At 43.3% G+C, this 22,351-nt stretch overlaps 1 protein-coding gene across 4 annotated transcripts in view; it reads right to left on the bottom strand.

The window, feature by feature from the left end:
* The window catches only part of SLC35F5 (solute carrier family 35 member F5), a 56,403-nt gene that overhangs the window by 23,985 nt on the left and 10,067 nt on the right, over positions 1-22,351 (bottom strand). For all 4 annotated transcript variants that reach the window (XM_083154342.1, XM_083154341.1, XM_083154344.1 and 1 more), the window contains 3 exons: positions 16,575-16,665; positions 16,029-16,219; positions 11,695-11,776 (listed from right to left, as the gene is read on the bottom strand). In XM_083154342.1, the coding sequence (XP_083010468.1) occupies positions 11,695-11,776; positions 16,029-16,219; positions 16,575-16,665 (364 nt within the window). The remainder of the gene's footprint in view (positions 1-11,694; positions 11,777-16,028; positions 16,220-16,574; positions 16,666-22,351) is intronic.

The following is a 22,351-nucleotide window of genomic DNA, read 5'->3' as shown; positions in this document are numbered from 1 at the left end:
ATTTGAAATTCTTGGCTGGTTTGTTCTTCCTGGATTTCTTTGTTCTTGTATTTCTTATGTCTAAAGATATGGTGTATAACTATTATTCTCATTTAGACCAGTTGGATGTAAGCTGTCCATTATAAAGATCATTCTTGTTTCTTGTTTTAGCAATTCTTTGTCAAGGTCTCCTCCTCTTATTCCTAGACGTATTTGTTTCATTCCAAATGCTTTCAGTGTTTCAGGTTTGCAATTATGGAATTTGAGGAAGTGTTTGGCCACAGGAGTTAGTGTCTTAAAGTTATCCTTGTCTCTCTGTGCATTGCGTATCGTTCCTGCATGTTCGAGTATTCGTACCTTAAGGGGTCTGATGGTTTTGCCAATGTACGTTTTATTACAGGGGCATTGCAGGTGGTATATGACTCCCGTGGTGGTGCATGAGATGTTCTCTTGTATCTTCCACTCTTTCCCCCATTTGTCTGTATATGATGTTCTTGTGATCATATATTGGCAGGCTTTGCACTTGCCGCATTTCGTGGAGCCAGGTCTTTTATCTGGAATTGATGGTTTTGTAAGATGGCTTTTTACGAGACGGTCCTTAATATTTCTAGCTCTTCTCCAACTTGTTTGTACCTGTGTTGGTAGTATCCTTTTCAGGTCTTCATCGGTTTTTAGGATTTGCCAATGATCTTGTAAGATGGCTGTTATTTCTTTCCAATTTTTGTTGAAACTGCCTATAAACCTCACTGGTTCTTCTTTCTCATTATGGGTTTTGGGTTGGAGTAAGGATTCTCTCGATATTGCATCAACTTCCTTTTTTGCTCTTTTAATTAGTCTTTGGCTATATCCCCTGTCTTGGAGTCTTTTGCTCAGTTCTGATTCTCTTTTTACATATGTTTCGGGATCGGAGCAATTGCGTTTGGTACGAATCAGTTCTCCTTTTGGAATGGCTCTGATTGTTGCAGGTAGATGGGCACTTGTGGAATGTAGGATACTGTTTGTTGCTGTGCTTTTTCTGTGGACATCTGTTGTTATTATCCCCTCCTCTTCGATGTTAATGGTAAGGTCCAGGAAGTTGATGGAGACCTTGCTTGCCTCATGGGTCAGTCTCAAATTCAAGTTATTGGTGTTCAGTATTGAGATGAAGGCTTCCAAGTCATTTTTACTTCCCTCCCACAGTATGAATATGTCGTCTATATATCTCTGATACATCAAGATATTGTCTGTGTATTCCTCATTTTTTTCTTGAAATAGAATTTCCCTCTCCCACCACCCCAGGTAGAGGTTGGCATATGTGGGGGCACAGGCTGTCCCCATTGCCGTGCCCCTCACCTGGAGGTAGTGGGATTCGTTACAGGTAAAGAAATTCTTAGTGAGGATGAATTCTAGTGCTTCCAGCAGAAAGTTGTTAAATTCTTGGTTTGCTTCCATATTCAAGAAGTACCTTGTTGCAGCAATTCCTTTATCATGATTAATGCTGGTGTATAAACTTTCGATGTCACATGTCACTAGCCAGGTGTTATCATTGACAGTTATGTTTTCAAGTTTTTTTAAAATATCCATCGTGTCCCTGGTGTACGAGGGCAGTGCTGTGACATGTTTTCGAAGGAATTGGTCAACATAAATACTTATTTTTTCTGTTAAGCTTCCTATCCCGGATAGTATTGGTCTACCCGGGGGCTTTTTTTCGTTTTTGTGCACTTTCGGTAATAAGTACATAGTTGGTGTTCTTGGTTTTTCTACTCTTAGATACTGGAAGTCACTTTTGCTTATTGTTTTTCTGTCATAAGCTTCCTGTATCATATCTTGATACATCAGAGTGTATTTGTGGCTCGGGTTAAATGTGAGTTTTTTATAACATTGTTCATCTTGTAGTTGTCTTTCCATCTCTTGTAGGTATGAGTTGAGTGGCCACAAGACAATGTTCCCCCCCTTGTCTGAGGGCTTCACCACTGTATCGTCCCATTTTTCTATTTCTTTTAGAGCTTTTTTCTCTCCTTCATTGATGTTGTCTACTTGTTTATTTCGTTTTGAAAAGAGGGAGTCAAGATCTTTTGATACCATACTCTGGTATACTTGTATTTGGGGACATATTTTTGGATCTGGTTGGAAGGTTGATTTTTTCTTTATTTTATTTTTGTTGAATGGTTCATTGGGAGGGGTTTCAGGAGTGCTCTCATCTTCCAATTCTGTCAGGATTTGAAGTATTGAGAAGTCACTTTCTTCGAGGGTATTTGGATCATGTTCTTCTGGAGGTCTCTCAGTTGTTTCATTTCTGCGAAATTCTGATTGGTTAGCGAAAAATTTCTTTAAAAGAATTTTCCTCGTGAAGAGGTTTAGGTCCTTCTCACATTCAAAGCGGTCAGGATTTTGTGTGGGCGAGAAAGATAAGCCTCTTTTCAGAATGGATTCTTGTTCTGGGGTCAAGATTTTATCTGTTAGATTTATAATTCTGAGGTTGTCCTTTGCGTTATCCTGCATTTTGTTTGAAGTTAGAACTGTTGTCTTAATCTCCTCCTCTCGCGAGGTTCGTCTCTCCAATCCAATGATTCCCTCTTTCGTCTTCCTCCTTTTGCTCCTCCTTGTTTTTCGCCTGGGTCTTGTGTGTCTCTCCGACCACGGCCTAAAAAATTCCTTTGATACGGTCTGCGTTCGGGATTGTCACCTTCTGACATTTCTGTTTCAGAGGTTGTGTAGTTAGATGCACTACTTGGTCTTCTTTGGGTTTGTTGTGATATTCTAGTATTCCATTTGAAGATTTTATTCGTGGCAAAGTCTGTTCGATCCCTTTGAAATTTGCGTCTCTTTCTTTCTATGATTTCATTTTCATAGTTTTCTATTTCTTTCTTATATTTTTCATATCGTGTTTGAAAGAGTTCGAGCGTCTCGAAGTTTTTTAGTTTTTCACTCAATCTCGCTATTTCTTGAGATTGTTGTGCCAGTATTATCTCATCGTGTTTTATCAAGATTTTTATTAATTCATTGGAACACTGGATTAGGACAGTTTCCCATTCTTTCTGTAGTTCTTCGGTTGCTAGTTCATAAGCCGGAAAAATCCTTGCTCTTAGGCCTCTTGGTATCAGTTTTTGTTTCAGATAGTTGTCGAATGTCATTCGGTTCCACGTTGTTTTACTGTGCTTCATGAGTGCCACTTTCAGGGAAAAGAGGTCGTCTGACCAGTTAGTATTATTCCTATCTTCCACTTCTGGGTTTTGTGAGAAGATGGAGTTCATATCTGTTCTTAGTTTTTCTTTTCTATTTTCTAAGTCTCTGGCAAGACTGAAGTTCGACATCTTAAGGAGTTGGTTGGTATATTATTTATGTTAAGAAAGTTTGTGGAGGTAATTTCTCCTTATGGAGAGGTGCTAGACGTTCAGGAAGCTGAGTTGACAGCAAGAGTATATCAAGTAGATGATGGGGAGAGGACGGGTAGGGAATTGGTCTGCACACTCTTAATGGGTCGTTTTTTCGTTTTATTTATAGACCCGTATTGCCCGCTATTCCGGTTCACTTGCGGGGGTGCCACTCAAGGTAACTAGAAGTATACGAAGAACTGTGATGGCACAAAGAGTAGTGCCAAAAAAGGACGTTACGCTGTTAGAGTGCACACTGTTTATTTATATTTTTCACTGTATTGTGGTCTGAGTTTGTAATAAAATTTAGCTTTTAATAAATTTGCTTTAAAAGGATTTCCTCTTTGTTTTTATTCCTTTATGTTCGTGGGGAAAAAAGAGGATTGGGTTTTCTTAGGTGAAATATAGAATTAAAATTGTTTACATTTAGACATGGTGCTCATACAAGGAAACGAAATGAGAGGGTGTATAAGAATAGAATGTTTAAAACAAAAGAATGTTAGAGTCCGTAGTCTGCTGCACTTGATTTGATTTTTTCAATGTTATAATTTTGTTACAGGTATTCCCTGGGTCTTATTGTGTCTATGCACCGTTGCCTGTGATTGGCTTTGCCCAGCTACCTGTCTAAATGTATCTAGTACAAGAATGTAGGCTGATTTTTAATATTGCCAATATTATTGGCTTTTTTTAAATCAGTACATTTCTTTATTACAGAGGTAGGTGTGTGTGCTGGTTATTTTTATAATTGGGGTTGTGTCACCTCCTTAGATCCTTAGAGGTTCTATTTGCCCCAGATGGTCGTTATGTATCGGGGTTTTTTAATATAAAGAGTTTTGGAAAGAGAATTCTTTTAATAGAATTCTGTGTGTAGTTTTTACTTATATTTATAGCCTTATAGGTTTAAGTTGCACAGTCAGTTTGGTAGGTCTATCTCTGTTTTCCCTCAGTGTGTATTCTGGCGCCGCACTGGGGGTCCCCGCCTGGATCGGCAGTTGGAGCCCTGTTGCGGTTTACAATCACAAGTTTTATTGGGGTTTTATTACAGTGATTCTCCCACCAAAATTCCACATGCATATATCTGCTGGTACTTATTGGCGCATATTGTGTTTGAATATTTATTTAGCACTTATTTGCAGGTCTTGGCTGGTATACTGTGTGTTGTTCTTATAAATTGTATCAATTGCTACCACATTGTGTCATTTAACTATAACGGATATCTCCTGTCTGAATTGGTAGTTTAGGATTTATTTCACAGTCTCCTGTTCTAGGAGGGTGTTTGTATTGATACTTTGTTCTTAAATCTTAGTATACCCAGCTCTATAATATCATTTTATCTGCGCATTTATTTGCCAGGTTTGTACCTTATGCAGGATGAGTTACAGTCCCTTGATTGGGTAAGGGTTAATACTGATTGTCTGTGTATTCACACAGATTTATTCTATGTGCGCTTGCTGTTTTTATAAGTAAGTTTCCAAATCACTTTGTTCCTGCTCTGTATTAGTTGCAGGTTTTTATTTTATGCATATACACTTTAATTTTCTATCATGTATGTACATGAGTTTTTATCACTATGGATAAGTAATACTCTGTGTATGCACGTGTCACTGGCTATCTCCACTATGGGTAGATATATTGCCACTGCTTGTCCTCACACACACACCTTGTTCCTCTAAGTACAAATAGTATACATTGTTATAACATTGTAATTGATATCATTTAGTGCAGCTAGAGGTCGGGCTCTAACAGCTCGACGCGCGTTTCACCTAACAAGGCTTTTTCAAGACCAACCAGGTGCTTCCTTAGGATTATATTTATTTATTTTCAGCGTCCAATCACGTCGCGCTTTCGCGGTCACGTGTTGTTCAGCCGGCCAATCTCGCGGCTGTAGTTCTTTTAGTAATCAGACGGCATCTCCGTCTGTTTCCCTTGTTTCCGGGTCATGTGACTAGCGTCATGCATCACATGCGCTGGACTAGCCAATCACTGGCTTGGGATCTCGATCCCGGAGTTAGTTCTGCCCGGGACTCTGTATGTTGAAACATAAGTGTTTTACTTATGTCTTTCTTGTTCGCTCAAACGTCTTATCGCATCTTTATTTGGGTATGTATATGATGTAGTGGACATGCTTTAATATTGACAGAATGTTGTTGTCCCTATTCCCCAGCTATTTTTTGCATCCTGATATCGGTATTTTTTTATGCCATGTTCTGGGGGGTCCGGAATCTGTGTAATATAGTGTCCTCTTTAGTTTAAAATGTTAAGTCCTATTTTGTGGGATTTGTCATAAGGTTTGATCCTTCCCTTTTTACTTGGGCTTGTCAAAATTTATTATTGTATTATACTTGTCTATCTCTTCATAATTGTCATTTTATTAGTTTGTAAAAGCGTTATAGTTTATTCAGTTTCCCATGTAGTGTTGGTCTGTCTCAGTGTATACATCTAGATGGGTTTAAAGGGGAAGTGTAATAAAAAAGTGGATACAGTGAGCAAACTGGCAAAGAAAAACGTGAAAAATATATGTATGTATATGTATACATATATGCATATATACATATACATATAGTGATAATGGTGAGAAATTATGTTTATATAGTGAAACTCATTGTTAATATTGTTGATCTATTCGTGATGTGATTATTAACCACTTGGTGTTCTATTTTAATTACTTTTAAGAAGGTGGGTGATGATTTCTAGGGGAGATGAGGGGAAACAAGTAGGTAGGTGAAAAAGGGGGAGAGTGATGATGGTGAATTCTTGTTCCAAATATAGTGTGGAATATCTGGATTGGGTGTAGTATATATAAATCTAAATATCATGTGTGCCCCATTGTGTTGTACCTATAATGGGTGATATTGTGTATCTTATATTATAAGTGATAAATTAAGTGGTAAATAATAAATCTTTTTGTTTTAACATTTCTCTTTTTTGTTTATCATCTGTGTTTTGTAGGTTTCTCTCAGGCTTCTCCGCCGTTCCTCCGAAAGCATACCGCATGGTATATCCAGGTAAGTTTTTTTGTTTTAATTTTTTTGATTGCTAGGTTTATGATTACTTTCTAATTTTTATATAGTTGTTATTTCTGTTATTGATTTTTATTGTATGAACCATTATTATTTTTGATTCTCCTTCCTATTTTCATTGTATGTGGGTAGGAGAGATCCTTTCTCTACCAGTATTTGGTCTTCAGTGGTTTTTGTGTTATTTGAAATTCTTGGCTGGTTTGTTCTTCCTGGATTTCTTTGTTCTTGTATTTCTTATGTCTAAAGATATGGTGTATAACTATTATTCTCATTTAGACCAGTTGGATGTAAGCTGTCCATTATAAAGATCATTCTTGTTTCTTGTTTTAGCAATTCTTTGTCAAGGTCTCCTCCTCTTATTCCTAGACGTATTTGTTTCATTCCAAATGCTTTCAGTGTTTCAGGTTTGCAATTATGGAATTTGAGGAAGTGTTTGGCCACAGGAGTTAGTGTCTTAAAGTTATCCTTGTCTCTCTGTGCATTGCGTATCGTTCCTGCATGTTCGAGTATTCGTACCTTAAGGGGTCTGATGGTTTTGCCAATGTACGTTTTATTACAGGGGCATTGCAGGTGGTATATGACTCCCGTGGTGGTGCATGAGATGTTCTCTTGTATCTTCCACTCTTTCCCCCATTTGTCTGTATATGATGTTCTTGTGATCATATATTGGCAGGCTTTGCACTTGCCGCATTTCGTGGAGCCAGGTCTTTTATCTGGAATTGATGGTTTTGTAAGATGGCTTTTTACGAGACGGTCCTTAATATTTCTAGCTCTTCTCCAACTTGTTTGTACCTGTGTTGGTAGTATCCTTTTCAGGTCTTCATCGGTTTTTAGGATTTGCCAATGATCTTGTAAGATGGCTGTTATTTCTTTCCAATTTTTGTTGAAACTGCCTATAAACCTCACTGGTTCTTCTTTCTCATTATGGGTTTTGGGTTGGAGTAAGGATTCTCTCGATATTGCATCAACTTCCTTTTTTGCTCTTTTAATTAGTCTTTGGCTATATCCCCTGTCTTGGAGTCTTTTGCTCAGTTCTGATTCTCTTTTTACATATGTTTCGGGATCGGAGCAATTGCGTTTGGTACGAATCAGTTCTCCTTTTGGAATGGCTCTGATTGTTGCAGGTAGATGGGCACTTGTGGAATGTAGGATACTGTTTGTTGCTGTGCTTTTTCTGTGGACATCTGTTGTTATTATCCCCTCCTCTTCGATGTTAATGGTAAGGTCCAGGAAGTTGATGGAGACCTTGCTTGCCTCATGGGTCAGTCTCAAATTCAAGTTATTGGTGTTCAGTATTGAGATGAAGGCTTCCAAGTCATTTTTACTTCCCTCCCACAGTATGAATATGTCGTCTATATATCTCTGATACATCAAGATATTGTCTGTGTATTCCTCATTTTTTTCTTGAAATAGAATTTCCCTCTCCCACCACCCCAGGTAGAGGTTGGCATATGTGGGGGCACAGGCTGTCCCCATTGCCGTGCCCCTCACCTGGAGGTAGTGGGATTCGTTACAGGTAAAGAAATTCTTAGTGAGGATGAATTCTAGTGCTTCCAGCAGAAAGTTGTTAAATTCTTGGTTTGCTTCCATATTCAAGAAGTACCTTGTTGCAGCAATTCCTTTATCATGATTAATGCTGGTGTATAAACTTTCGATGTCACATGTCACTAGCCAGGTGTTATCATTGACAGTTATGTTTTCAAGTTTTTTTAAAATATCCATCGTGTCCCTGGTGTACGAGGGCAGTGCTGTGACATGTTTTCCACTTTTTTATTACACTTCCCCTTTAAACCCATCTAGATGTATACACTGAGACAGACCAACACTACATGGGAAACTGAATAAACTATAACGCTTTTACAAACTAATAAAATGACAATTATGAAGAGATAGACAAGTATAATACAATAATAAATTTTGACAAGCCCAAGTAAAAAGGGAAGGATCAAACCTTATGACAAATCCCACAAAATAGGACTTAACATTTTAAACTAAAGAGGACACTATATTACACAGATTCCGGACCCCCCAGAACATGGCATAAAAAAATACCGATATCAGGATGCAAAAAATAGCTGGGGAATAGGGACAACAACATTCTGTCAATATTAAAGCATGTCCACTACATCATATACATACCCAAATAAAGATGCGATAAGACGTTTGAGCGAACAAGAAAGACATAAGTAAAACACTTATGTTTCAACATACAGAGTCCCGGGCAGAACTAACTCCGGGATCGAGATCCCAAGCCAGTGATTGGCTAGTCCAGCGCATGTGATGCATGACGCTAGTCACATGACCCGGAAACAAGGGAAACAGACGGAGATGCCGTCTGATTACTAAAAGAACTACAGCCGCGAGATTGGCCGGCTGAACAACACGTGACCGCGAAAGCGCGACGTGATTGGACGCTGAAAATAAATAAATATAATCCTAAGGAAGCACCTGGTTGGTCTTGAAAAAGCCTTGTTAGGTGAAACGCGCGTCGAGCTGTTAGAGCCCGACCTCTAGCTGCACTAAATGATATCAATTACAATGTTATAACAATGTATACTATTTGTACTTAGAGGAACAAGGTGTGTGTGTGAGGACAAGCAGTGGCAATATATCTACCCATAGTGGAGATAGCCAGTGACACGTGCATACACAGAGTATTACTTATCCATAGTGATAAAAACTCATGTACATACATGATAGAAAATTAAAGTGTATATGCATAAAATAAAAACCTGCAACTAATACAGAGCAGGAACAAAGTGATTTGGAAACTTACTTATAAAAACAGCAAGCGCACATAGAATAAATCTGTGTGAATACACAGACAATCAGTATTAACCCTTACCCAATCAAGGGACTGTAACTCATCCTGCATAAGGTACAAACCTGGCAAATAAATGCGCAGATAAAATGATATTATAGAGCTGGGTATACTAAGATTTAAGAACAAAGTATCAATACAAACACCCTCCTAGAACAGGAGACTGTGAAATAAATCCTAAACTACCAATTCAGACAGGAGATATCCGTTATAGTTAAATGACACAATGTGGTAGCAATTGATACAATTTATAAGAACAACACACAGTATACCAGCCAAGACCTGCAAATAAGTGCTAAATAAATATTCAAACACAATATGCGCCAATAAGTACCAGCAGATATATGCATGTGGAATTTTGGTGGGAGAATCACTGTAATAAAACCCCAATAAAACTTGTGATTGTAAACCGCAACAGGGCTCCAACTGCCGATCCAGGCGGGGACCCCCAGTGCGGCGCCAGAATACACACTGAGGGAAAACAGAGATAGACCTACCAAACTGACTGTGCAACTTAAACCTATAAGGCTATAAATATAAGTAAAAACTACACACAGAATTCTATTAAAAGAATTCTCTTTCCAAAACTCTTTATATTAAAAAACCCCGATACATAACGACCATCTGGGGCAAATAGAACCTCTAAGGATCTAAGGAGGTGACACAACCCCAATTATAAAAATAACCAGCACACACACCTACCTCTGTAATAAAGAAATGTACTGATTTAAAAAAAGCCAATAATATTGGCAATATTAAAAATCAGCCTACATTCTTGTACTAGATACATTTAGACAGGTAGCTGGGCAAAGCCAATCACAGGCAACGGTGCATAGACACAATAAGACCCAGGGAATACCTGTAACAAAATTATAACATTGAAAAAATCAAATCAAGTGCAGCAGACTACGGACTCTAACATTCTTTTGTTTTAAACATTCTATTCTTATACACCCTCTCATTTCGTTTCCTTGTATGAGCACCATGTCTAAATGTAAACAATTTTAATTCTATATTTCACCTAAGAAAACCCAATCCTCTTTTTTCCCCACGAACATAAAGGAATAAAAACAAAGAGGAAATCCTTTTAAAGCAAATTTATTAAAAGCTAAATTTTATTACAAACTCAGACCACAATACAGTGAAAAATATAAATAAACAGTGTGCACTCTAACAGCGTAACGTCCTTTTTTGGCACTACTCTTTGTGCCATCACAGTTCTTCGTATGCTCCTATATAAGCCTTCCTGCGGTCTCCGGTAGGCTAATGACCGGCGCCTCTTCTCGTTCCTGGTTACTGCGGCTCACCCACGTCATCGCACCCTACATGCTCCTATATGAGCCTTCCTGCCGTCTCCGGTAGGCCAATGACCGTCGCCTCTTCTCGTTCCTGGTTACTGCGGCTCACACACGTCATCGCACCCTACATGCTTCTATATAAGCCTTCCTGCCGTCTCCGGTAGGCCAATGACCGTCGCCTCTTCTCGTTCCTGGTTACTGCGGCTCACCCACGTCATCGCACCCTACATACTCCTATATAAGCCTTCCTGCCGTCTCCGGTAGGCCAATGACCGTCGCCTCTTCTCGTTACTGCGGCTCACCCACGTCATCGCACCCTACATGCTCCTTTATAAGCCTTCCTGCCGTCTCCAGTAGGCCAATAACCGTCGCCTCTTCTCGTTCCTGGTTACTGCGGCTCACCCACGTCTTTGCACCCTATATGCTCCTATATAAGCCTTCCTGCCGTCTCCAGTAGGCTAATGACCGTCGCCTCTTCTCGTTCCTGGTTACTGCGGCTCACACACAAATCCAACATTTCTCCCCTGCTGCACCTTCACTGGAATGTAACTCCCCCGCTCCATCAGACTCTCCCCAACACTGCAGTGCTTCTAACAGGCACTAAAACCTGCTCTTCAAGGCGTACCCAGTGTATAACATGGTGGTTCGCTCCACCAACCTCTTTCAGCCATCTCACTCACTATATCTTCCTCGTTACCCCTTCCATCGTTCTCTCTCTACCATCCTGCCCTCAGATCTCCATTGACTTGCTTATGCCTCATGTTTTAGGTCTGTCAGTCTCCCCTTCTCTTATCATAAGAGCCAAGTCCCGCCCTTCCTGTTCTCTCAGCGCCTTACTCATGCACTACCGTTACAGCCCTCATTGTCTTGTCTTCTGGAATTTGACCTTCCCTAGCATTCCCTAATAGCAAAACTGTGGCAAGGCATGATGGGATTTGTAGTTTCACAACAGCTGGATGGCCATAGTTTGGACATGCCAGTCTTAGTCGCTCACCTTGCTTACCAGCTGTATTGTGTATCGGAGTTCTGTGGCGATATACCACTTGTGTCCTGTATGTTTTGGTTACTGGAATGCTGTAGAACCCTATTATGTCTGTCTGACTTTTGTACGGCGCTACAGACCACTTGTGGCTCCACAGAGTGTAATAATGATAACTAAAATACAATATTACCTCATAGATTAGCACTGACCAATACTAGCGAATAAATTGCATATAACTTACCCGACGTGGAGGAAATGATGTTCACTATTGCGACTTGCGTGTCAGAAAGCGCCTCCTGATAGGAATAATTTGCCAAGAACCACTGAAGGAATCAATACAAAAGATGGTGAGTCTTAGACAAAGTGAAAGTGACAGAATACAGAGCAAACCTACAGATGTCATCTTACATCATATACAGATCAACAGAATATGTTCTCCTGACCGCAGGGACCTGCAAAAGCAGTTGGTACCACCTCGGGGGGGGGGGGGGGGGGCTTTCACATTTGTGACCGAACCAGCTCTGCATTGTTTGCTGCATGTCCGGCCTGAAGATACATTATCCCATCCTCTCCTAACTTCCCCAGGATCTTCAGCTCTACATTTACCAGGAAAATCCATCTGCCAACCAGCGATATGCCCCAATACCAACAGGGGGCCCATGTGAGCACTTACCAGATGTTATGAGATTTGGGACTGCGCATTACTTTGGCTACAGACTACCACTGGACAGCCTCCAGGGGCAAAATAGGAACGGACACTGTCTACCCACTGTCCACTGTGCACCAACATCGCACAACAACCAGGGAACAAACGAGCGGTGTTATAGAAATAATAATCCAAAGTCGCGTAAGAGAAAGCGCGACTTGCCAACAAACATGGTTGGGTTCACCCAGAAAAATGCTGGGGGTCTGAGCCTGCACAAGGCGGACAGCGGACATCGTATGACTTTAGCGGCTGCCCCATTCTCAGACATTCTCACCACAGAGCCCCCCCTCCAGGCCAGCACAGCCCAACCGCTTGGGGTGGTTGGCTTGTGCCTGCCTGGGGGTGGGTGGGGGGGGGGTTTCGTGCACTGGACTTGAACATTAGGAATGTTGAGGACCAACCAGATGCGGTCAGCTGGTTGCGGTAGGTGGGCCTATGCTCTTGCTAAGTGCCTCAGTTTTACGCTATGGCTATATTACAGAGTTTATTATAACAGGAGCGATTATCACATCCGTTAGCGCCGCGTCTCCCAAGCTGGCTGCGTACAAGTCACTGCAAGCTGTTCATGTTGGCGACTGCACGCTACCCTCCCCGGCTCATCCCTATGATCACGGTGTCACATCTTCCTGCGCCGAGCAACAAGCTCTTCCTTCTGGATGAACGATTCTTCCAAGGAAACGTGAGCAGTCCGCTGGCAGAAATTTGCAGAGCAAAGTATCATTTCCGACTGCAGAACAACCTGCGCTGCTCTTATCCTGTCCTCTGCAAATTGCACCGCTCCAGCCTGGATTTCTGGCCCGACTTGTCGGGATTTTATAACTCAAACAATTTACACAATCTATAGCAAATCTACAGGGGAGATAATGGTTGTCAGCTGTCCAGAACGGGTTGACATCAAATACGTAAAAACAAGCTCAGCTAACATCTTCCTGCAAAAAGCAGGATTATAATGTGTGAGCCCCAATTACATTCACAGTGGTCCTGGCTATTCTGGTGACAAGCAGGGTGCTCGCAAAATGCCACAGCAGTGATTCAATCACTGCAACAGCGCCACCTACCAGGCTGCAGGAAGCACAGCACACCGCACCCTATCAAACAGGTATCCACATGCATTGTGGCACTGAGAGGCTACTGACAAAGGTTTTTACGAGCTTTATAGCATAAACACTGCAATCCGTATACGGTCGCCACATAAAAAGTGCAATTTGCAGAAAATAAACACTGCCCTTAAAACAATCAGCAATATTACTCCTTATTTATATCTTCGATACAGAGAAGGATGAGAAGGCCGTTAATGCGAGCCTAATCAGCAGGGCACTTTAATCAGGCAATCAATACCATGCATTCTTAATTCCCCAAAAAAGGCGCTCTAGTGATCTCAGGCGTCAGCGAAATCACAGCGCTGCTTAATCACACAGAGAGAGAGAAACACTTGTGCCAGGTTTAAAATGGATTAATTAGTAAATCAACAAAATACAGTAATGAATTATACATAACATGAAGAATACCAGAACAGTGGATTACAGATATTAGTCAGATCAACATAAAACAGTAAACAGGATGATTAGATCGACTCGATTGATTCTATACAGCGCTCGACTGCTTGGGCGCTGGCTCCACTATTACCTATAGGCAAACCTGTATCAGGCGCAATTCTAGCGTTCATTGTAGAACCTTGCACCAGTCCCAACTTGCGCAGTTCCGCTTTCCTGTATGGGGTGTCACGCTTTGGTCTGATGCTTCTAGCACACTCTGGTTTGTAGCTCAGTGCTGTGATACAGACCAGAGTGTGCTAGCACAGGAGCAGAGATTGTTTCCCCAGGCAGGAAAGAGGATGTGCATGGGTTGTGAACAGTGACGCTGATAAGGGGGGTGGGTAATTTTTACCCAGGCCTGGGTCTGCTGGAAGGGCCCAGTTCCTGCTCCCCCATTGCAGGGAGCCAGGCAGTGGGGACAGAGATGACAGACCTCGACGCAACACAGCCTCAATGCTGCTCAATGCCATGTGCTGAGCAGGGGAGGGAGACAGCTGCAGCGGCAGGCTGTCCTCTCTCCCTCTGCTTTTTTTTTTTTTTTCATGGGGGCATAGCCCCACCCCTTCTGGAGGTCCTGCCCCGTTCAGTGGTCAGGCCCCCTCTGAGTTGGCGGGGCTTGGCTGACCTGCCGGCACCCCTGGTTGTGACAGGTGCAAGGTGCTAGAATGAACACTAAACAGTTTGTATTAAATGCTACTATAGTGATACACTGATAGTGCATAACACAAAAGTAGCTGCTAAATTTGGGGTCAACCCAAAGAACCCAAGAGTAAATACAAAACTTCAAAATAGACAGATTTGTCTAAATAATTCCACATGCTCAATGCCTAAACCATCTGAGGCCATGAACACAACAAGAGCTCTTTACCAGATTCATGGTCTATGATGGTTATGCATTTATCATTTTTAGTATAACCTACAGGTGTAAGCATCAGCCAATAAGGGGAGTCACTAACCACAAGCACTAACTTCAAACTGAGCGAGCCAATAAGTGGGAGTCACTAACCACAAGCACTAACTTCAGACTGAGCGAGTCAATAAGGGGGAGTCACTAACCACAAGCACTAACTTCAGACTGAGCGAGTCAATAAGGGGGAGTCACTAACTACAAGCACTAACTTCAGACTGAGCGAGCCAATAAGGGGGAGTCACTAACCACAAGCACTAACTTCAGACTGAGCGAGCCAATAAGGGGAAGTCACTAACCACAAGCACTAACTTCAGACTGAGCGAGCCAATAAGGGGGAGTCACTAACCACAAGCACTAACTTCAGACTGAGCGAGCCAATAAGGGGGAGTCACTAACCACAAGCACTAACTTCAGACTGAGCAACCCAATAAGGTGGAGTCACTAAGGCCTTAAATCAGACCTGATTGCTGGACAAAATGGACAAAAAAAAGCTGCACTGCAGGTGGGGCAGATGTAACATGAGCAGAGTTAGATTTGGGTGGGGTGTGTTCAAACTGCAGTGTGAGAATAAAGCAGACAGTATTTACCATGCACAAAAATAGCATAACCCCTCCCCCCCCCAATCTAACTCTCTCTGTGCACATGTTACATCTGCCCCACCTGCAGTGCAGCATGGCTTTGCCAATTTTGAGAACAAATTTGATCTGCAATCACATCTGAATTAGGCCCCAAGCACCAGCATCGGCCAGGTGGAGCGAGCGAATAAGGGCAAGTCACTAAGCACCAGCATCAGCCAGGTGGAGCAAGCGAATAAGAGCGAGTCACTAAGCAACAGCCAGGTAGAGAGAGCGAAAAAGTGCGAGTCACTAAGCACCAGCATTGGCCAGATGGAGCGCGCGAATAAGGGCGAGTCACTAAGCACCAGCATCGACCAGGTGGAGAGAGCGAATAAGAGCGAGTCACTAAGCACCAGCATCGGCCAGGTGGAGCAATCGAATAAGGGCGAGTCACTAAGCACCAGCATCGGCCAGGTGGAGCGAGCGAATAAGGGCGAGTCACTAAGCACCAGCATCGGCCAGGTGGAGCGAGCGAATAAGGGTGAGTCACTAAGCACCAGCATCGGCCAGGTGGAGCGAGCGAATAAAGGCGAGTCACTAAGCACCAGCATCGGCCAGGTGGAGAGAGCGAATAAGGGCGAGTCACTAAGCACCAGCATCGGCCAGGTGGAGCGAGAGAATAAAGGCGAGTCACTAAGCATCGGCCAGGTGGAGCGAGTGAATAAGGGCGAGTCACTAAGCACCAGCATCGGCCAGGTGGAGCGACCAAATAAGGGCGAGTGACTAAGCACCAGCATCGGCCAGGTGGAGCGAGCGAATAAGGGCGAGTCAAAGAGCACCAGCATCAGTCAGGTGACATGACCTTACCACAAAGCAGAAGAAGAAACTGATCTTTGCCACTTGGCAGACTGTGAACTTTCCGCTTGTCCTCAGGCCGGGCTCACTATCTCTGACTGGTGGGTGCGACATGCGGGATAGCTTGGCCTCCAAAGCTTGACTTGACGGGAGCTGTCGGACTTCCATCAGATTGCTGAACCGGACACGAGACTTCTTCTCAGCTAAAAATATTAATAAGAAGTATAAACAGTTTGTGCATTCACCACATATCGTCTCTCTCTCTCTCCGCTGCGCTCTGGGATTACACATTTGTGAATTCACCTTCCCTCTCTCAGGTAATTACTGTTGTAGGAATCACACACAATAGGGTAAGGGTTAAACCTTAAGAGAAGCTTCAATTGGGAAGACAATGGCTTTTTATATTACTGTAGTATTCCGGACAGCCCAGACAATATCATCCACCCCATGGGTGCAAACGTCCGTACTGGACAATACACATCTTCAGCCTGGAAGGTGACTGGTAGCGAGCAGTGGCTAGAAATGACATAGTTACATTGGCTTCCCTTTATAACTTACGCTTTTGTTTCTCATTATTCTGATTAACGGACATCAGAACTTTCTCGTTCTGTAAGTCATGGAATTTCACCGGGACGTACAGGGGTTCACTCTACAAGGGAAGGCGACAAACAGTGTCAGTCTGTATTCGTAGCGTCAGCAGCAGAAACATTAGGTACAAACCAGAGTCTCAAGTCACCGATAGACCAAAATTGTATCATTATTTGTAGAGAGCCAACATATTACGCAGCGCTGTACATGAGAGTGAGAAAACAGGAATTCGGTACTCAACGTTAATTCCCTTTCTCCGAATCCATAGGGGACACTGAAGTCGGCACCTTAGGACTTAGGACACCTTATAAGTGTAGCATGGCTCCTCCCCCTCTATCCTCCCCTCAGACCTCAGTCTTAATAAACTGTGCCCGAGAGAGAGAGAACGAACCAGAACAGAATACAAAAACACGCAACCATACAACCTCACAGGCATGAGCAGTGCTGGGAGGGCATTCAGTGTCCCCTATGGATTAATAAGAAAGAGAATTAACGGTGAGAACCAAATTGGGTACCCCCCCCCCCCCGCCCCCGTTGATTAAAGTCGTAGTATTGTCGGACTGGATGCAAAACGTTCAACCTATGAGGAGAAGATCCACATTTAGTAAGGCCAAGTCTGGACTCTTGAGAAGACCAGCGATCCTGGAATTGCTGCCCAAGGACAACAGCCACCCAGCCCCTGAGGCTGGCATCTGTTGTCCCGATCGTCCAGTCCCAGATCCCGAAACGACACCCTTCCAAAAGGTTGGGGGTGTGAAGCCACCATTGCAGAGAAAGACGGCTGCAAGGGGATAGGATCACCAATCTGTGCATGTGCACATGTGAACCCGATTACTTTTTAAGAAGGTCGAGTTGAAACGTTTGTGAATGAAGGAGGCCGGACGTCAGGGCCTGGAATGTGGCTACCATTTTGCCCAAGAGACGAATGCATAGGTGTACCGAGACACGTCAGGGTTGAAGGACCTTTGTGGTCAGGGCCTGAAAAAGTAAGAATCTGGTCCATGGGAAGAAATTTTTTTTGCAGTGTCGTGTCCAGGATCAGACCCAGAAAGAGTGACCGCTGTGAAGGATTCAGTTGGGATTTTTTTAAATGTAAAATTCAGCCACGATGGAGCAACACTTTGTGAGCATCCTGGACCAACTGGTCCCTGGACGAGGCCTTTATCACCAAGTCGTCCAAGTAGGGAACAATATTGATTCCTTGCTCATGAAAAGATCGGACCAAAGTCCTTGAGCTCCCCCGTCAGCTCACTTATGATTTGGCTTTTGATGTGCCATTTTTGCATGCGATTTAACACATGTAAACTCCTGTGGAGCTGCAGGAGAGCGGCGGGGTCCAGGCAGCTGGTAGCAGCAGGTGCCGGACGGCAGCAGAATTATAAATAATATTTTCAAAAGACTGTCCGGCCGGTTATTGGCTGAGTGAAGTTTCTCACTAAGCCAATCAGCAGCCAGGCAGTCTTTTGAAAAAAAAAAAAAGTAAATTCTGTTGCCACTTCCTGCCCCCTGCTGCCGCCTTATGGCACCTGCCGCTGCCCGTCCCTGCACATAGGTGTGTGCCAGCAATGCAGGTGTGAGGGGGGGCTAATCCGAGCTGAAGGGATCTCTGTCTTCAAGTGTACACACTTACATAATATAGAGTGTATGGAGAGGGGGCCTTTTGGACTGCATACCCTAAATTACAAATGTGAGAGGGGGATGCCGGCAGTCGGATTACTGACACTAGTCAGAAGACTGGTAGCGAGTATCCGATGCTGCTCAAAATGCGGACGCTGGCGTCCCAAAGGAAACCATTTGGACCAATATTGACTTTGGAGCCAACCTGGTCCTTTTAAAATATCCACTTACTGTATAGTACATATACTGAAAAAAAACCAATGCATTTACAGAGCACCTAATCTAAAAAAATTGCTTAATAAGAAGAAGTGGTGTCGCTCCAAAATCGATGTTACCAAAAATCCGAACTCAAGGCTTTCATAGATGTGGTCTATGTTTAGGATGTAGAAATATGAAAGGTATAGGTAGTAAAATAAGTGGAAATCAATGGAGTTATGCAAAAAAATCTGCAATTTTATTACCTGTAACACCTCAAATGTCATGTACGCTATTGAATGCACATGTGGTCTATTTTATAAAGGCCGCACATCAAGACCCCTCAAAACCAGATTGGGAGAGCATTTGAGGATTGTCCGTAATGTACTCATGCTTTGTTCATACATTTTAAAACTTGTCATAATAGTGACATATCTGGTCTTAAACAATTTTGTGGTTTGCGATGGATAAAAGGACATTGGCGCAGAAAAGATATCGCCACACAATTAGCGCAAGCAGAGATGGCAATTTCCAACTTAGCAACCTTACCGCCAAAAGGTATAAACTCAGATTTTAAAATTAAATGGTTCCTTTGATTTTTTTCATTTACTTATATGGGCACTATCACTTTAAATTAGAGATGTGCAGTTTCAGATTTACTTGGATTTATCTGGATCCCGTTATTGGCTATCAACTGTCACATGTTTTGGATAGCCAATAAGATGATCCGGATAAATCCGAACTTGCACATCTGTACTTTAAATCCACTTTGATGCACTTTAATAGCTCAATGCACTTTAAGATGATAATGTATTTTATGTACTATTATTTTTTTATGGTGCGTATTTTATTATTCATACTCTACACCACTTTATTTTACAGTCATCCTACATTGTTATGAATTAATGATATCGCTGTTGAGAGACGGAAAATACCAATGGATTATGGGTATTGTAGTTCTGGATGACAATAAAGCACATAACTGACTACAAGCGAAAACCGGAAGTGACGTTGCGCATGGAACACACAACAGAGGATCATGGGACTGGTAGTTTTCTTTGATTAGGGATCCGGTTGTGTGATGCGCGGCGCCACTAATGAGGAGAGGAATCTGGAAATGACTGAGCCCGCACAGGACGGAGCGATGCTCCATGGGACTTGTAGTCTTATTAGTATGATTATCCCAGCTGTGTGAGGCGCTTTACCATTGGAGAAAATGTGCTATATTAATAGGAAAGGGAGACTACGTCCACACTATGCTGCACTGGACCTTGAGAAAGACCCAGGAGAAGGGTTGGAATGCGTCGGTCACCAGAAGAACCGTGGTGAGGACTTTGCTTTGCTGTTTGTTTGCCAGAGATCCATTACCACCAGGAACTTGGACCAGAGCCGCATCCGGGTCTTGCACCGGACCAAGCGCTTGTGAATTGTCTGATTGCTTTCACTTCAGATCCTCTGGTCATTTTTACTGCATCGCTTTTATCCTGCCCGCGGATGTGTGGACTTTTATTTGTCTTATGCATTCATGTTATGGATTGTATGTATATAAGGGGATTTTGATTACCTACCGGTAAATCCTTTTCTCGTAGTCCGTAGGGTATACTGGGGTTCAGGTAGACAATGGGGTATAGATGGGTCCAAAGGAGCCGGTGCACTTTAATAAAAATTAACATCCTGTGTGCTGGCTCCTCCCCTCTATGCCCCCTCCCACAGCCCAGTTTAGAAAACTGTGCCCGAAGGAGACGGTCATACTAAGAGAGGAGGAATAACTTTAACTTTAACTACCAACAGCATAGCACTGACGAAACCAGTCAGTCAAACACGCCAAACAGTAGAACGAAGCACAGAGGTGGGAGCCCAGTATACCCTACGGACTACGAGAAAAGGATTTACCGGTAGGTAATCAAAATCCCCTTTTCTCTAACGTCCTAGGGTATACTGGGGTTCAGGTAGACAATGGGGACGTCCCAAAGCTCCCACAACGGGCGGGAGAGTGCTGAGGTCCCTGTAACACTGAGTTTCCAAACTGTAGATCCTCTGAAGCCAGAGTATCAAACTTGTAAAACCTTACAAATGTATTGTTTCCCGACCAGGTGGCTGCTCTACACAACTGTAGTAATGAGGTCCCCCGAGCAGCCGCCCACGAGGCACTCACCGACCTGGTAGAGTGAGCGGATATGGAGGCCGGAGCAGGAATAGAGGCCTGCGAATAGGCCATCTGAATGGTTAATCTAATCCATCTGGCGATGGACTGCTTTGTCGCTGGACATCCTATCTTTCTAGCATCATATAGGATGAAGAGAGTATCAGACTTCCTTGTACGAGCTGTTCGAGAAACGTAAGTCCTCAAAGCTCTAACCACATCCAAAGCCTTAGGTGTGGAAGAACCAGTAGAAACCGATGGCACCACAATGGGCTGGTTAATATGAAAAGCCGAGACCACCTTCGGGAGGAACTTCGGCCCTGTACGCAACTCAGCCCTGTCTGCATGAAAAATTAGGTATGGGCTTCTGCAAGAGAGTGCGCTCAGCTCGGAGACTCTTCTACCAGATGCTAATGCCAATAACAGAACCGTTTTCCATGTAAGGAACTTTATTTCTGCTGTCTTCAAAGGCTCGAACCATGATGAGTGAAGAAATTCCAAAACTAGGTTTAGATCCCAAGGCGCCACCGGACTTTTGAAGGGTGGTTGGATGTGTAAGACCCCCTTGATGAAGGTCTGCACCTCTGGGAGAGTCGCCAACTGTCTTTGAAAAAATATAGACAGCGCAGAAATTTGGACCTTGATGGAACCCAGCCTAAGGCCCAGATCAACCCCAGCCTGTAAAAACCTAAGGAATCTTCCTAATTTGAATTCCGAAGGAGGATATTTATGGCCTTCACACCAAGAGACATACCGCTTCCAGATTCTGTAGTAATGCTTTGAAGTGACTACTTTTCTAGCCTGGAGCATAGTTGGAATAACGGCACTTGGGATGCCTTTTCTTGCTAGGATTTCCCTTTCAATCTCCACGCCATTAAATTTAGCCGACGTAAGTCGTGATAAATGAACGGCCCTTGCTGTAGAAGGTCTGTTCGGTGTGGCAGAGGCCAAGGGTCTTCCAGAGACAGGGACAGAAGGTCCGCAAACCAGGTCCTGCGCGGCCAATATGGGGCAATGAAGATCACCAGAACCCTTTCCCGTTTTATCCTTTTGAGAATTCTCGGGATCAATGGGATGGGAGGAAACAGGTAAATGAAACTGAAGGGCCATGGCGCCGTCAGTGCGTCCACCGACACTGCTAGAGGATCCCGCGTTCGGGAGCAATATCTCGGCAGTTTCTTGTTCATTTGTGAGGCCATCATATCTGCCTGAGGGCACCCCCACCTGTCCACCAGCATTTGAAATATCTGGGGGTGTAGACTCCACTCCCCTGGGTGCAGGGTGTGTCTGCTGAGATAATCCGCTAGTGAGTTTTGTACTCCCGGAATGAAGATGGCCGATATGGCTTCTGCGTGGCTTTCCGCCCACCTTAGAATTTTTGCCGCTTCTCTCATGGCAGACCTGCTTTTTGTGCCCCCTTGGCGGTTTATATATGCCACTGCCGTGACATTGTCCGATTGGACTTGGACTGGCTTTCCTCTCAGCAGATCGGAGGCCTGTATTAAGGCCTGGTGTATTGCTCTTAGTTCTAAGATGTTTATGGGAAGAGAGGCCTCCTGCTCTGACCATAGACCCTGGAAGTGAACTCCCTGAGTTACTGCTCCCCAACCCTTCAAGCTGGCATCTGTTGTTAGGAGTACCCATGGGTAAAATCCGAACCTCCTTCCCACTAGCAGGTTGGATGACTTCAGCCACCACAGAAGAGAGACTCTTGTTTCCGATGACAGAGTGACTAGGGAGTGCATGTGGAGATGAGACCCCGTCCACTTGTTTAAGAGGTCCAGTTGGAAAG

The sequence above is a fragment of the Crinia signifera genome, chromosome 7, assembly GCF_055691185.1.
Source record: "Crinia signifera chromosome 7, ASM5569118v1, whole genome shotgun sequence".
Classification (NCBI taxonomy): Eukaryota; Metazoa; Chordata; class Amphibia; order Anura; family Myobatrachidae; genus Crinia; species Crinia signifera.
The sequence above is the reverse complement of the archived record's forward strand: the minus strand, read 5'-3'. Positions and strand labels throughout refer to the sequence as shown.